The 14870-nt window shown below is 40.3% G+C and overlaps 1 protein-coding gene across 1 annotated transcript in view; it reads right to left on the bottom strand.

Moving 5' to 3' along the window:
* Positions 1 to 863: 863 nt before the first annotated feature.
* Positions 864 to 14870, bottom strand: part of pcxb (pyruvate carboxylase b) — a 293413-nt gene continuing 279406 nt past the window's right edge. Inside the window, exons 25-27 of the mRNA XM_063470144.1 lie at positions 5436 to 5576; positions 4841 to 4942; positions 864 to 3833 (exon numbers count right to left, since the gene is read on the bottom strand). Of these exons, the coding sequence (XP_063326214.1) occupies positions 3684 to 3833; positions 4841 to 4942; positions 5436 to 5576 (393 nt within the window). The 3' untranslated portion in view covers positions 864 to 3683. The remainder of the gene's footprint in view (positions 3834 to 4840; positions 4943 to 5435; positions 5577 to 14870) is intronic.

Genomic DNA, 14870 nt, shown 5'->3' on the forward strand with positions numbered 1-14870 from the left:
GCAGGGGTGGGCTGAGAAAACAAAATGAACCTACTTATGTAAAATAACCCAAACAGCCTGCCTCCAGCACACCAACAGATCCTGTCACATTCCAGCAACAAAGGTGAGAAAACAGGAGGGTATAATTTTCTTGCATTGATCAGCGGGATTTCAGTGTATGCCAAGTTTTTGTTTTTTCCCCACTTGGTGAAATCTAATTACTGGTTGGACACATTGTTCTGAAAGGGCTGTGATTTGACAGCTTCATATGAAATGCAGGACTCCAGCTTTCAGATAAAATACACATTTTACTCCAGCTGAGAAGATCAGCGTGACGTTTGTAGTGAAACTTTGACAGAAAGGACTTTGAGATTATTGGTTCTTAAAACCCAAAGCTGCCCTCCACTCGAGCCTTTTGTGCTTTTCTTTCGGTGCTTATGGTTTTACTAAAATTAGCCACAAAATAGTCACCTAATAATGGGAAGGCGCACTGAGAAAACTGCACTGACCCAAGCAGGGACGTGGTACTTCTGCAGGTGTCTGGCAGGTAGCAGCAGAGCTTTTGACCCACAGGACTCAATCTTGTTAGAGGGCAACCTGTGGATGCTCGACTGAGGAGTTTGAGGAACACAACAAGGACCCCAAGTCTTCAAACTGTGTGTGGTGACCGTCTCCCTGCTGCTGCTTCTGTCAAGGTGGGTGCTTGGTCTGCAACATGCTGTTTCATATGTGTCAAAGACATGAATCAAAGACCCAGGATTTCCCGGCAGGACATCACATCGTAACAGGATCACTGATGTTATGCACCTGTGAATATAGTTTCAGTGTTGTGGTCTATAATATGTATCGTGTAGAATATACGATGCACACCAACACAATTCAGATTTAGTTAGAGCTAACTTTATTTGTAAGTACAGAGAACATGTATCACTTTACTTTTTTTTATTTTTTAGATGCAATCCGTTTTCCTTCTTTTGCAATCCAGCTCGGAGTCTCTCAAAGGACCCAAACATACTTAGAACAGGTAAATGTAAACTACAACAGTAAATTAGAAAGAAATGTAGATTTAGAAGACAAAAGAACCCTTGAGAAATTTGTGTAATGGAGACATGGAGAAAGAAATCAGCATGCAGTATTTCTGCTAAATAAACAGCTTTGTTTCATAAAAAAAGACATGGTACAAGGAAAATGGAAATGTCACAGACCCTATTTTCATATTCTGACAGCTCAGCTGTAGATAGCATAAGCTCCAGAATAGGCTGACATTATATCCCCTTGTCTGAAACAAATAACATTTTCCAGCTGTGTGTACTTTTTCTCCAATTTATTCTTCTTTCCCCGAGACACTGAGCAGTAGTACATTGTCATAAGCATGTCTGTTAGAATCATTGCTGGCTAAGACAAGGAAAAGCATTGATACTTTATTGCATGAACTGCTGTTATCATCTAACATGTGCAAATATACACAGAGGGAAGCGACAGGGGGATGGAGGGATAAATGAAAAGGTGGTTGGGTAGATGAGGCAGAGAAAGCAGGTAAGCGAGGATCGCTAACCAGAAGAGGAGGCAGGAACTTTAACATTACTGCGCAACAGCTTGTCAGAAACACTTATACATAAAAAAAAAAAATCCCACCAATACAAGTTTGTCTCTTTGAAAAGAGTCAAAGATGGATTGATAAACCAGGAGATACAGCGAGGCACTGCAGTGGCCTGGGAGAGCGAGGAGACAGAGTCCCAATTAACTACGGCGTCACTGCTCAGTATTGATGCACGGTTCAAAAGCGGATTCATTCTCAGAGGTAATGGAGCAAAACTGCTGGAAATAATCCAGTGCAGTACAAAGTGATATTTTAATTTTGTCCCCCAATCAGTGTACTGTATTCTGTGAAGGAGCACAGATGATCTGGGGAAAGGAATCTGCTGTGATCTCTCTCCTGGCTCGCTGTCCCAAACACTTCATGCTTCACTGTCTTACGAGGAAACATTGACACTTTCTGCAGATGTGTGATTTTTCTGTCACCGGTCAGAGTAATTCAACATTCAGTCATCGCTTTTTAGGGTGAACAAATGCACTGTTGAAAGGCCTGCTGTTTATTCTCAGCAAGTTTACTGGTGTTAAATGTGCTGGACAGTCATTATAGAGCCAAAACCACAGTCCTCTGCACTAGATTAGATTTATTTGCTGTGATCCAGACAGCACTTAGGGGTTAGCTTGGATATTTTGCATCAGAGTATGGTGTTCGTGTGAATACAATTAAATATTAGCTGGTGTGTTATGGGGGAGGGGCTGAATTTGTTCTCACACGCGTGCACATTGACTCATTGGTACAAACACACCCACATAGATGTATAAAGCAGAGTGCTGCTGCTGCTGGGAGTCTCCAGAGTCCCTTATTAGTCCGGCTAATTTAACATCATTTGACAGAGAATTAATCCATAAATTAATCAGCAGAGCCTCAGAAAATAACATCGCATGGCTCCATTACAGCACCATGTAATCCCATTTACACCTAGCATTGAAAATCCCCATGCAGACAGACCATCCACCATAATCTCTGGTTCTGAAGAGACCGTCAAACCACTTCTCTGACAACTTTTCCAACATCACACAAACCAGACACTCTAAAAAGACCTCAAACGCCACGTCTGTGTCGACATACCTCTAAATATTCATGCGGATACGCTTTGAATTAAGAGCCATGTTCAAACCAACGCTAATCCGATTTGCATATATCCACATTTTGAGGGTGGGTAGGGGTTAAAATCAGACATGAGTAAGAAAACACCTGCAGAGATCTTTTAAAAAAGGAAACCACTTACTTTCACTGGCAGTGCTCATTAATAACCTTCGACATGAGATGTTTCTGGTGCATCCTTGTCAACAAACCATCTTTATTGTGCTTCTCTTCTTGCAATAAAACCCCAAACAAAACTATGGCCTAAAAACCAGATGGACAAAATGTGATTTCATTCTTCAGCCCCTCAGTGTACTGTGCTGTCATTTCTAAGGAAATGTTGGGGGGGTTGTGCCTAAATGCTACAGTGATTACACATTCCCAGAATGCACCGTGAACAAAGAAAAACAATGAAGACTGTTCCCATACGAACAACAGTAACTGTGTAATACATCCACAAGTCTATTCTTCTCTTTTGAAACCAGCAAAGTATGAAATCACCGAGCAGTCAGAGACAAAAAGTTCAATCTACTCACGTTGAATGTGTGAGACAACAGCAATGCAAGTAGATGTTAAAACCCTGTTAGCGTTAGATATGTTTAGCTCACATTAAGACTAGAGTTTCAGCAGTGGAATGTATCACATTTCAAATACATGATCTTACTCTAAAATATTTACTATTTTCCACAAGTTGACGGATGTGCGCAAAGGTGCCATTATTTGAGTTAAATACCACAACTATGGAATTACTTTAACAGGGGACTCAGTAATTTTCTTCAAATCAATACACCGTTTTGGACTGTCGTACATTTTTATCTTTGCTCCCATCAGGTATCTGGATATGAATACGGCCTCATTGTGCATCCCCCAGTGCACCCAAAGGAATATGTACATATCTAGGGCCACAAACGCCCGTCTTCCTCTTCCTCCTCATTTTAAATCTCCCCGTTTCTCCAGCTGCCACTATTTCCAGGATCATATCGTCTGAACGTCTGCCTCCTGCCTCCTACCGCTCCCTCCCTGCGCTCTATTCTTCAATTTCCAGTATCAGGTCATCTCCCTCCAGGGAAACATCGGGTGTGACATGAACAGCCTTAATGGTCCCAGCCATTGGGGAGTTGACCACAGTCTCCATCTTCATGGCAGAGAGGACACACAGCGGTTGACCTTTCTCCACCTGTAAGAATTGCAAGCACAGTTCAATAAAAACACGTCAAATGTACAGATCGATGAACAAAACTAGCTGGTTTAAATTTCAATGTTTATGGTTTAAGAAAATCAGAAATTTAGTATTTTAAATTTTTTGAATACATCCCAAAATCAAGAGATGGATTTCTACTACAGCAATGTCTGAAGTTTTTCCTCTTGGTCCACACAAGACTCTTCTGATGATGTCTCAGGTTCAGAGGTGCGCACTACTTCCAAGCACTTTGTTCTCCAATGTGCCCTTCTCTCGTTTTGAACACATTTCTCCTGTTTGTTATTTATTCCTGCTGTCTTGCTGTTTATATTGTATTTCTACACAGTTGTGGTGTGGAGCACAAATAATATCGTTGTACATGTACAATGGCAATAAAGGGCTATTCTATTCTATCAGGAATGCAACAGCTAAAAAGACATCTATGCGTAGTTGCTCTTCATGCACTGACACCGGCCTCAGGAATCCCTCAAGTTCTTCAATCCTCTCAAAGCTGAGGCCATCGCTGTTGCTGTTACTGTTCTTCTCTGCCAGTCAACTTTCCATGAATAGTCTCGATACAGCCCTCTGAGCAGCAGTCCTGTTACCGATCATCAACTATGGTTTACCCTGAGTTGAAGATCAACATCTGGACAGCTGTCGAACCAACAGTGCACCCTATGATTGTGACTGTGTGCTGACCTGGCTTAAGTGTGTTTATACTGTTTAAATAGTAAGTTTAAAATAATTACCTTTTAATGTACAATGTTGATTTAATATGTTTACCTGTTTAAATTTATTTACAGAAAAGAATTTTGCTGCTGAGGCCAAAGAGACGATCTTTGATAGATTCAAGAAAAAAGGCCTTGCATTGACTGAACAGGATTAGATCAAGTATCCAAATGTTAGAACATTGAGAGCAATTACAAAAAGCAGAAGTATTTTAATTGAAATGAGAGATCACATGATGAGGAGGGAAAAACTGTAAAAACCCCAAATCAACTGACCTTGGATCCAACTTTTACTTTGACCTCTAGGACCTTTCCAGGCATCGGTGCTCCCACCTGACCCCGGATGGACTTCTGAGCTTTGGGATGGAACTTCATTTCCTGGGTGAAGAGACAAAGAAATACTTAACGCATCCATCTGTCTGGTCAGTCACTCTTCCAAGTACCCCCACACACGCCTGTCTCCATTTATCCACTCATCCAGGCAGTGATCTATCCATATAGTCATAACTGCCCATTGAAATGTTCCTCCCTGCTGAGTCCCCTTCTACACTTCACAACCATCTGTTTCTATGAATAAAAATCACTAGGGATAGACTGTCTGTCATGAAATCTGTTTTTCTTTTCAAATCCGACTTCAACATGCCAAACAATTTTCAAGAATCTTCCCTTGCATGCTTTATACAACTATAATTCAAGGATATCCATCCTTTACTCAAACTATCCAGTCTAACAGTTATTCATCCATTTACCAACTCGCAAGTTTGTCCTTTGATTAAAAGTATTAATTTCTCTGCAACGATCCGTCAACGTCATCAACCCGTCCACTTTCCCAGCTGTATCTCACGTCTCTCCCCAAATATTTCCTGCGTACCTTCATGGCGACTGTGTCTTTAACAAGCACAGATCTCAGCTGTCCATTGAGCTCAAAAAAGACCTCTCTCTGCCCGGCCTTGTTCAGGTCACCCAGTGCCAAGGCCTTGATGTGGAGGATCTTCCCTCTCTCCAGCTCCACCTGAAACACAGCAGAGAAGATGAGAAGCGCAGCAAGACAAATTAAAGAGGGGACGGTGTGCAGGAGGAAGCAATGGCGATTATATTGCATTAGAAGACTGAAATTAACACATGGATACTCAGTTCACAAGTCCAGCTGCAGCAATAAAACAGACTGCAGAGCCTGTTGGAAGAGAAAAAGTTAACTTAGGCAGACAATATTTCCTCCTCTTCCTGAGTTCTTATTGCTTTTAGAGTGGGCTGAAAGCAATAAGACATCCTATGTCTGTGAGAATTCTTATTTGACACTCAAAAGCGGTTTTTAATGTCACCACATCCAGTTAATTTCCTGTATCTATTTTACCTCGATACTTTTTACTTAACCTGCGTGTGCTGAAGTGTATTTGTGTAAGACGGCGAACAAAGAATTGCCCCCGTTTACAGGAAGCAACTTACATGTTAGCTCTGTTGCTAATGTGGTGTATGTGTTTGGGAAGCGCTGAGCTCAAACCACTGTAAGTGCCAACCATTTAGACTAGGGGCTGTGGGTTAATACTGCTTTTAACATAATAGTGTAGTGGGGTAAAAAACAGGCTTATGCAAATTTCTTAATCACAGCCTAAAACATGCTTTGTGTGACACTTCCTTGAACGGCAGTTTGGAGTTTAAATTGTTGCTAAAATCGCTTTCTGCTATCAGAGAATCATCAAATGTAAATTTTTTGATAGATTCAATCTGTGTTTTTAGTTCACACTGCAGGCAGTGTCCTTTCAAATTAACTGAACTAAGTGTGCAAGCACTTTAAACCACACAAATAGGCCGTAAGCATAAAAATGTTCCCATTTAGTTCAAAGTTTCTGCAAATATTTTTAAACTTGTTAGCTATAACAATGGGAAACATCAATAATTACGTCTATAAAGAAGAAAACACAACTAAGCAATGATGCAATGGTTTGTGAGAAGGACTAATGTACTGTATGCACATATAATTACAGTGTTTTTAATTCACTTTGCTTTTGTAATAATGTGAGTTTCCTAACTGCGGGACAAATGCAGGCTCTCTCATGCTGTAAGTGTTGGTCAGAACTGGAAGCTTTGAAAGCTTAGTCATTTTAGACAGTCTCCAATATTCAAAAGAAACTCAAAATAAACAAACACTATTGTGAAAATACACAAAGGATCACTTTAAATGCCGTCTATCCATCCATTTTCTTCCGCTTGGACTCAACAATTAACCCAATCCCTGGACTGTGGGAGGAAACCAGAACACCCGGAGAAAACCCATGCAGACATAACAAATCAGGCAAACCGGCTGGATACAAACCCAGGACGTTCTCACTGTGAGGTGACAGTGCTAACCACCACACCGCTGCACTGCCCTGGTTTTCAATACTAGGATAAATCGGTTGTGCAGCATTTGGCTCAATCTGAGCTGGCCTCATTTTCTAAGAATGCACTACATAGCTGATTTGGCACCTTTTTTGCTCTGTGATAGTTTTTTGTTTTTTTGCCTGATGATGACCACCTTTACTTGCATCAAGATCTTTCTGCACCTTACATTGAGAGCTCCAGTGAACACCTAACATGTGCAAGTGCAACACTTGAAATCAACTCTGAATCTTCTACCTGCCTTCTTTGTCATAGAATAAAAATGGAGCAGGGCTCATCTGACCATGACAAAGAATGGCTGTAAATAATTTAAGTCCTGTAAGTATTTATTTCTTCTCACCCCTCTTAAAGTCTGTGGTTCTGTCACATTTCACAGACAGAGGCAAAATTGCAGCACTGCTTACAGACCACAGAGTACTTAATAGAAAGCAACAAGAAGCGGTGTATTTCTATAATCTAGCTCCAACTCTGACCCAGGGAACCCCAATTTGATGACTCCTGTTCTTTGCCCACTGACCTGCAAATAAAACACAGCTGACAACTATGAGGAGAGTCAGTGTTTGGCCTACAGTCTGTAAGCCGTTTGATTCAAGTTCATTTTCTCCAGTCTTTTGAATATTCATACACCAGTTTGTGCCTATTTATGTCAAAGAAAACTCAAATCCCAGGCGCCAGGTGGCAGTTATATAATGCACCCGGGCTCTCTGGTGTTCTGCATACTCGTCCAATATTTTTTCTCCTGCAGATAAACTTTTCTCATGCGACACCATCCCCCGCTGAGTCAACTTGCATATAGATCCACGCTTCTGTGCTCTTTTGTGACTTGAATAGCTCGTATTTCAACTCGATTTCTGTTCATGTCAAATCTGTCTGCACATTAAAAGCATGTCACACACGCCAGTGTTTTAGAATCGTTTAAGGAGTCATTTTTACATCTGTCACTGAAAATGAATTATGAGCCAATACAGAATATTCAGAGGTAAACATGGAATTATGCCTATATGTGTACTGACTCAAAAGATTAACTGACAACCTCTCAAACGACCTCACAAAACATGAGCGACTCACATGATTAGCTGCAAGTTAGTTTTTTTAAAACAAACCTATTATTGTACTCGGTCCCCTTTTCTCCTGCAGGCTCCTGGGTGGTTGTCAATCTGCTTCTCGTGCTATAAGAGCAGGAGGAGGAAATGCTGCGCTGCTACTGACTGAGATCACAACACTGTGTCGTCTGTGTGTGTGGGGTAGCAATAATTCTGTTCAGCAAAAGTTTCAATTTTGGCCCAAAATGCATGTTTTGGGAGTGATGCAGAAAAATACCTCAAAATTTTTGCTTAATTAGTATAAAAGAGCAAAGTAACAGTCTGTTCACTGAGACTTTAAAGTCTTTACAGTTTATTACTACAGCCATGCATGACTGAAGAAGTCTGCTGGATGAGCGATGAAATATTTCTCCTATTGAAAACGTCGTTTCCAGATGAACAATTCGTTTTCTGGGAGTGCAAAGAAAGATTTTTGCCTATTTAATACAAAATGTGGGTTTCCATCTGGTTGTATATACATATACATACAGCCATATTCATTCTGCACATGTCCTCTGAGGCTAGAAACTGAATCTGTTTTTACTTTTACCAGACATTAATTCAGACATCAAATAGAGGAGACGTGGTATAGACAGAATGACAATTAGAGAAATAAAGAGGCAGACAGGGAGAATGACAGAGACATGACAGCGGGCCAGAGGATGCGAAAAATGCTTTCTGTCTTTTGCACAGCTGTTAACTCTGTTGTTTGCTACCTGTGAGTGTGTCTTAAGACAGACGCGCCTCATCTCTGTGAAGCACAAGCAGGTCAACCACCTTCTCATATCAATTCTGGTCAGTCGTGCTTTCTGGCTTGCCGGTCTTCCCCTCGACACCGGCCGCTCTACTTCTTCATTTATCTCACAGCCCTTCTCAAATCTCTCATCTCACTGGGTGGAAACTCATTTTTCCCCCGTCTTTCTATTTGTCCAACTTTTTCTCTCTGGCTTTCAATCTCGCTCTTTGTCAGTCCTCCCATGTGTCACGACTTTCTATTTTGTATTGTTATTTTGCTACCTATTTCTGGGGCCACTGCCATTATTAATTTCCATCATCTGCCTCTTTCGGCTTCTCTTATCTGTTGTGTAGCTCTCCCCCTCTCCTACTTTGTTTATGCTTCCCTTCGTACCCCACACTGCCATCTGAGCTGCTGAGTATCCATTGATATTCCAAACTAAACCTCAGCGCAAAGACAAAAATACACGATGCTGCAGATATGTATTGATCTTAATTTTATTCTCTTTCTCTGGGTGCTCCGACTCTTTCTTTGCAAGCTTTTGCCTTCTGTCTCTCTCTTCTTCACATTCCTTTACACTAAACTTCTCTGCAGCTGATGCTGTTTTGTTAGGCCCTTGACAGCGCTTTGCAAAAAACACAGCTGCCTACCTTTTCCATCTGTGTGTCTTCTACACTACATCTCCTCTCAGGCGTTCCTATATAAAACACTAACTGCATATAAGAAGGGTTTCTAACCATTTATGAATCTTTTGATTATTTTGTTAGAGATGTGAATGTATAACCAACTATAAAATCCAACACTTCTGTGTGCTGTCTGTAGCCGCCACCTTTGTTGCATAAGCTTCTCTCCATTACACCTCTTCTATTGTTTCACAGTTAACCACCTACAGTCTTCAGGTTCTGAGCCCAACAGATAAGCAAGAGAAGTTGTTTTAGTAGGTATACTGACTTTTTTTTTTTTTTAAATAACTGCACACCTCAGACTTAGGACCTTCTTAGAATTAGTATGTATAACAAATTCTTCTGCACTTTACAACAGATAAACTATTGATGGTTTCAAAGCCAATAAAATACTTTTAGACCAAACACTCAGCTGCTTCCTGCTTTGGTTTCTTACCACTTACTGGTTTTTGTGTCTCACACACACATCATGAATCTCTTCTATCCCAGCGACACATTAGTGCTCTTCTCGCCTTTACACACCAGTCATGCAGCGTCCTGTCAGACTCACCTGCTTAGCCATTTCTGTTTATCATATCCCTGCGTTAAACAAGTTTCCCTTTCTGCTTAACACGATGTCTTTGATACGACTTTATTAATGACTTGTGTCGCCCGTGACAGTAATGAGATTATGTGTCGGTGTCTGCGCACATTAGCGGTGATGGTCGGTAAATAAATGACTCCATGTTTGTGAAAATCTGTGTTTATATTTCTGTCAAACATGATTAATAGCACACTGAATCATCAGCACATGCCAGATACACGTAAGGCGATGTCGCCCTCCGCCTCTTTTTAGTGCTGTATGCATGTGTGGGTGAATGACTGCTATGGACTGACCAGTAACCCGTGAGTAGGTGTATATTTATGTATGTGTGCACATTAAAAAAGGCATCAGATGTTTGTTTTTCTCCAAAGTGGTAACTTCTCTTATAAGAGGGACATGTGTGAACGGCCAGCTCAGCAGGACTCAGCAGGATACCCAATGACAGCAGACTGAAAAATTAATAAAAATCCGATCATAGTTCCCTACAATATTCAGAACAAATGTTTGAGGCTCACTTTCCTTTCTTGGCCTATTCGCTAGATTTCCAACAACCTTGATGGGAAGTGCGGAACAATATATGATTACAGTGAAAGCCTTTATATCCGATTCCCACAACATCAACTGCTGCAGGCTTTGGGTCTAGCGCTGAGCTCTAAAAGATGTGCTGGCTAAATCATTTTTGATCAAGACTTTGTGTCTTTTACAGACTATCTGCCAAAAGCTCATAAACACTGTCAGTTACAAGAACACAGTTAATAATGCATCTGCACTGCAAAAGTCATGTGTATTGACAGCTATCACCTCGGATTTGCCAGAAGCACCTACAAAGCTCCAGCTAAAAACTAACCATTTCCTGTTTTTCTGGGCTTTTCTCTGCTTTCACAAAACTTACTGTAATTCTACAAACTAGTCAGTACGGCCAAAGCTACAAACACCAATTGATTACTGTCACAAACTGACACGATGCTACCTACTCTTCTGCACACTAGACTTTTTTTTGTTGTTGCCGTCACTCATTTGGCCACCACGCAGTCCATCTCCAACTTAACACTCAAGCTGTCAGAGTCTCATCAAATGCAACATCTCACATGGCCAAAAAGTCAATTCGTCCGGAACTCATGCAACTCAAAACACCCCCCAGTGACGGCTGCCTGTCTTTTAACGTTGTCAGTGCTGCTTTGATAGGTGCTCGACTGCCAGGTTATTAATATTTCACCGGTGATAACTCTGGCTTTCAAACATAAAGGCACGTGGCACCTAAGGATACTAATGCATTATGTATCAGACGGTATGTCCTGAAGAATATAGGAAGAAAAAAGCGAATTCAGCCGATAGCACAATGTCTCAACACTGTCGATACGCGCAATTTAAAACTATGCCAACTCCAGAGAACTACAGTTACAATAGTAACAATTCACACTTAAATTCAGTGAATGTTACTGTTCACAGTGAAACAGCAATGAGAAAACTGAAATCAGTCGTTCTAGTCTTTTAGCCTCCGTGAGGTGACTCACTCTGCTTACGACGGGTCACTCTTTGACATGTTTTCATTCCACGGTTTGCTCGGCACCGCTAATCGGATCCGATCTGATGAAAGTGCCCATCGTCATGACAACAGGGGCAGGCTCGTTTCTGTGGCAAAGACTGATGTTGAGCACAAAACTGAGTGAAAGTGAAAAAAAAAATGACAATAGCTCTGACGGAGAGGAGATTAGATAAACAGCAGCAAGGCGAGGTGACAGCTGAGGTTGGAAAGAAACATCAGTGCACTTGGTAAGTGTGTGAATGACAGACACTTAGGCAGGGAAAATGCAAACAATCATTGAAAGCTAAGATGGGCTGTATATATGAAGTCTTCAGTTTAAAGGAAGGACAGTTAGGAAATCAATTTAAATGGAAGGAAAGTCGATACAGCAATAGGCAAGACTGATTATTGATAGTTTTTGCTTTTCTTCCTCTAAAATTGCAGATTTTTTCTTGCTATTCACGCTGACTATTTACTATGTTGCCGAGTGTGAAAGGAGCTGAACAATGTATCCCAAACTGCAAATTCAAAGCAAATAATTATATGCTAAAAATGCTTAGGCTTAATCAAATGTTTGAAGGTTTTATTCTGATCTGTGGTGAGGGGCATGAGTATGGGTCCCCTTACAGAATTCTAACTCGAGGCATCAAATGATTTGGGTGGATGAGGTGGAGCTGCGAGTCTTTAGGGTCAATACTAAATGAGCACAGTGGATTTTTCCTAATAATACAGCAGGAGGGTAGTAGTGCTTCCTATGTCGCTGGTAATATAAAAATCAATTAACACCAGCCTGGAAACATTTTGCTGCACTGAAATGAAGCCGTAATTAAACACGGTTGCCTTTCACTGCTCTGAATCAGTCGGATCTGTGTGCGGCAGTCATACTGAGAGAATGAAGAGGAATTTCTGAAAGGAAGAAAAAGATGCAGGAGGATCAGATGATTTATAATGTATGAAGGCTTTTAGGAATATACTGGAATTTTAATACTCGTCAAAAGATTAGAGAGTTTGACGTAGAGTACAGAAAAGAACCCTTATGAAAGAAATATGTACTATATAGACAAATCGTTTAACATATGAAAACAAAATAGCGACGATGTACGAAGGCTGAGGGGAGAGTCGACCGATTACTCACTGAGCCTGCAGCAGAATAGCTGCAGGCTCAATGCACGTCACAAGATGCGACTTAAAAAGTAGATTTTAAGACACCATGGAAAATAAATCTGTGGGGTTTCTCTAAAACACACCCATATTTATGAGCATGAATACTTCTGAAAAGCCTCCAACTACATTCAACCAAAACAGCAACAGGAGGCTGTACACACACAATTTCTACAAGAGAACTGGAGGGTTCGTCATATTTAGAGAAAAAAAATTATGTAAAAGGAGTTAAAATATTATGTTTAAGGATTTAAAGGTTTTCAGTGACTCATTTTCCAGGGTGACTGCAAGTACCGACGAACTGACTGCTAATTTAGTTAGCTGGCTATATTTTGTCCATGTAGTTTAAGATTTCATAGTTATATTTAATTTGAAATATTCAAATTGAGGCACATTTAGGGACTTCAAAAAATATCTTTTAGTATAGATCCTGTACGCCACATGCTTGCACAGACAGCAGATGGTAACTCCTCCGGCTGCAACGGCAAATTTAATTGTATAGAAGTTTATGCTGTAGCTGTGGCTCAGGTGGTAGAGCAGGTCGAACTGATGAGTATGTGTGATTGTTATATAATACAGCAGGAGGGTAGCGCAGGAAAAAGAGCTTGTATGAATGTGTGTGATTAGGTGAGCGATCCTTAGTACCTGTGCATTATGAGAAAATGCATACGCCACACTTGTATTTTTATTATTTCAGACCTCAGTAAACATTTCCTAATCAGTATATTCTTGTTTGTTTTAATTCTTTAATACATTGTAGTGTCCTTTTGGGAAATTATGGCCCCTAGCAAAGCAGACAAAGAGAACTCAATAAGCCATAACGTAGCTTTCTTGTGAGAGATAAGTCACCACCATAATTCCATTCTTGGTTTCTACATAAATCCAAAAAACCAACAAGGTGACAGCTAAAAATACCAAACTCAAGGCTTCAGAATAGTGGTTGAACTAATGGCTGAGATTAGGGTGGAGTTGTCCACATTTTAGTTACAGTCTACAGTAACACCAAAGTCAGCAGGTTTTCAGGTTACCCCAATTTATCAGTTCAGTTTCATGTTGTTATAATCAGCTTCATTTTACACTTCACAAGGTTAACATTTAATTGTCACGTGTAGGTTTAGTTAAGTTAAAGAACAACACAGGAAGGGCTGCAAATCTTAATCAGTCGTAAAAAACAAAAAAACAAAACAAAACAAAAAGCAGCAACAAAAACACTTCACAAGGTCACTTCAGACCTTGTGAAGTTAAAAAAGAAAAAAATGTCACAGACATCTCTGCCCTGCCTCACCTCCTGCTCACTTGTTTTGTACTGATGCCATCTGGTCAGAGGTACAACCACACCTCTTCACCCAAACTGAAGTCTCTTACTATTCTAGTCCATTACTAAACTACAACTAATAATAGTTTTGTTTGTATCCAAGTGAGTTTACTCTTTAGGGACAAAGAAATCTAATAGAGTACCATTTGTATTCCTCAATACTGAGTTGCTGATCTTCCTACACGATCTGGTATTAAACAGTCCAAAATCATGTCTAACCTCATGTAAAATTACAGGATAGATTTTGAAGGACAAAAAAAGGTTATTAATACAGTTTTATTACGTTAACAGACTAAATCCATCTGAAACCGTTTCTCTGTGATCAGACGCGACTGTGACATTTGTAGCAAAAGTTTCTGTCAGCAGCTACATCACACTCTAATCTGCTCTTCAATCTGAACTTCAACAATCATTTTAGGCTAAGTTTTACTCATCAAAGTGTTTATGAGTAATGGGAAAAAAAGAATAAAAAAACAAACCAGTGTCCTTAAACGTGCCGTCTCCTTTTCATAGAGAACTGTTTAATAAACACGGCAAATACCTGACATTATTTCTGCTGACTGCATATTTATTAAAGTTTAAACTCTTCTCCATCCTGCTGATTCTACTCGTGTAACATTATGAAAGTGGCAGAAACTAGTTTACAACTTATGTGTCAATATTCCTGCGGAGTCTTTTAGTTTGAGATTTGGGGGATTTAGTTAGGTGACAGCCAGTTATTACCTGTACTTACATGCAAAATGATTCAACTCATGTATTTTGTTTCTTCTGACTGCACTGTTCAGCTGCCTCTCTGCTGCAGATTAAGCGAACACTATAATCTTTATAAGTCAGCACCAGTT

Source organism: Pelmatolapia mariae, linkage group LG3_W, assembly GCF_036321145.2.
Source record: "Pelmatolapia mariae isolate MD_Pm_ZW linkage group LG3_W, Pm_UMD_F_2, whole genome shotgun sequence".
Lineage (NCBI taxonomy): Eukaryota > Metazoa > Chordata > Actinopteri > Cichliformes > Cichlidae > Pelmatolapia > Pelmatolapia mariae.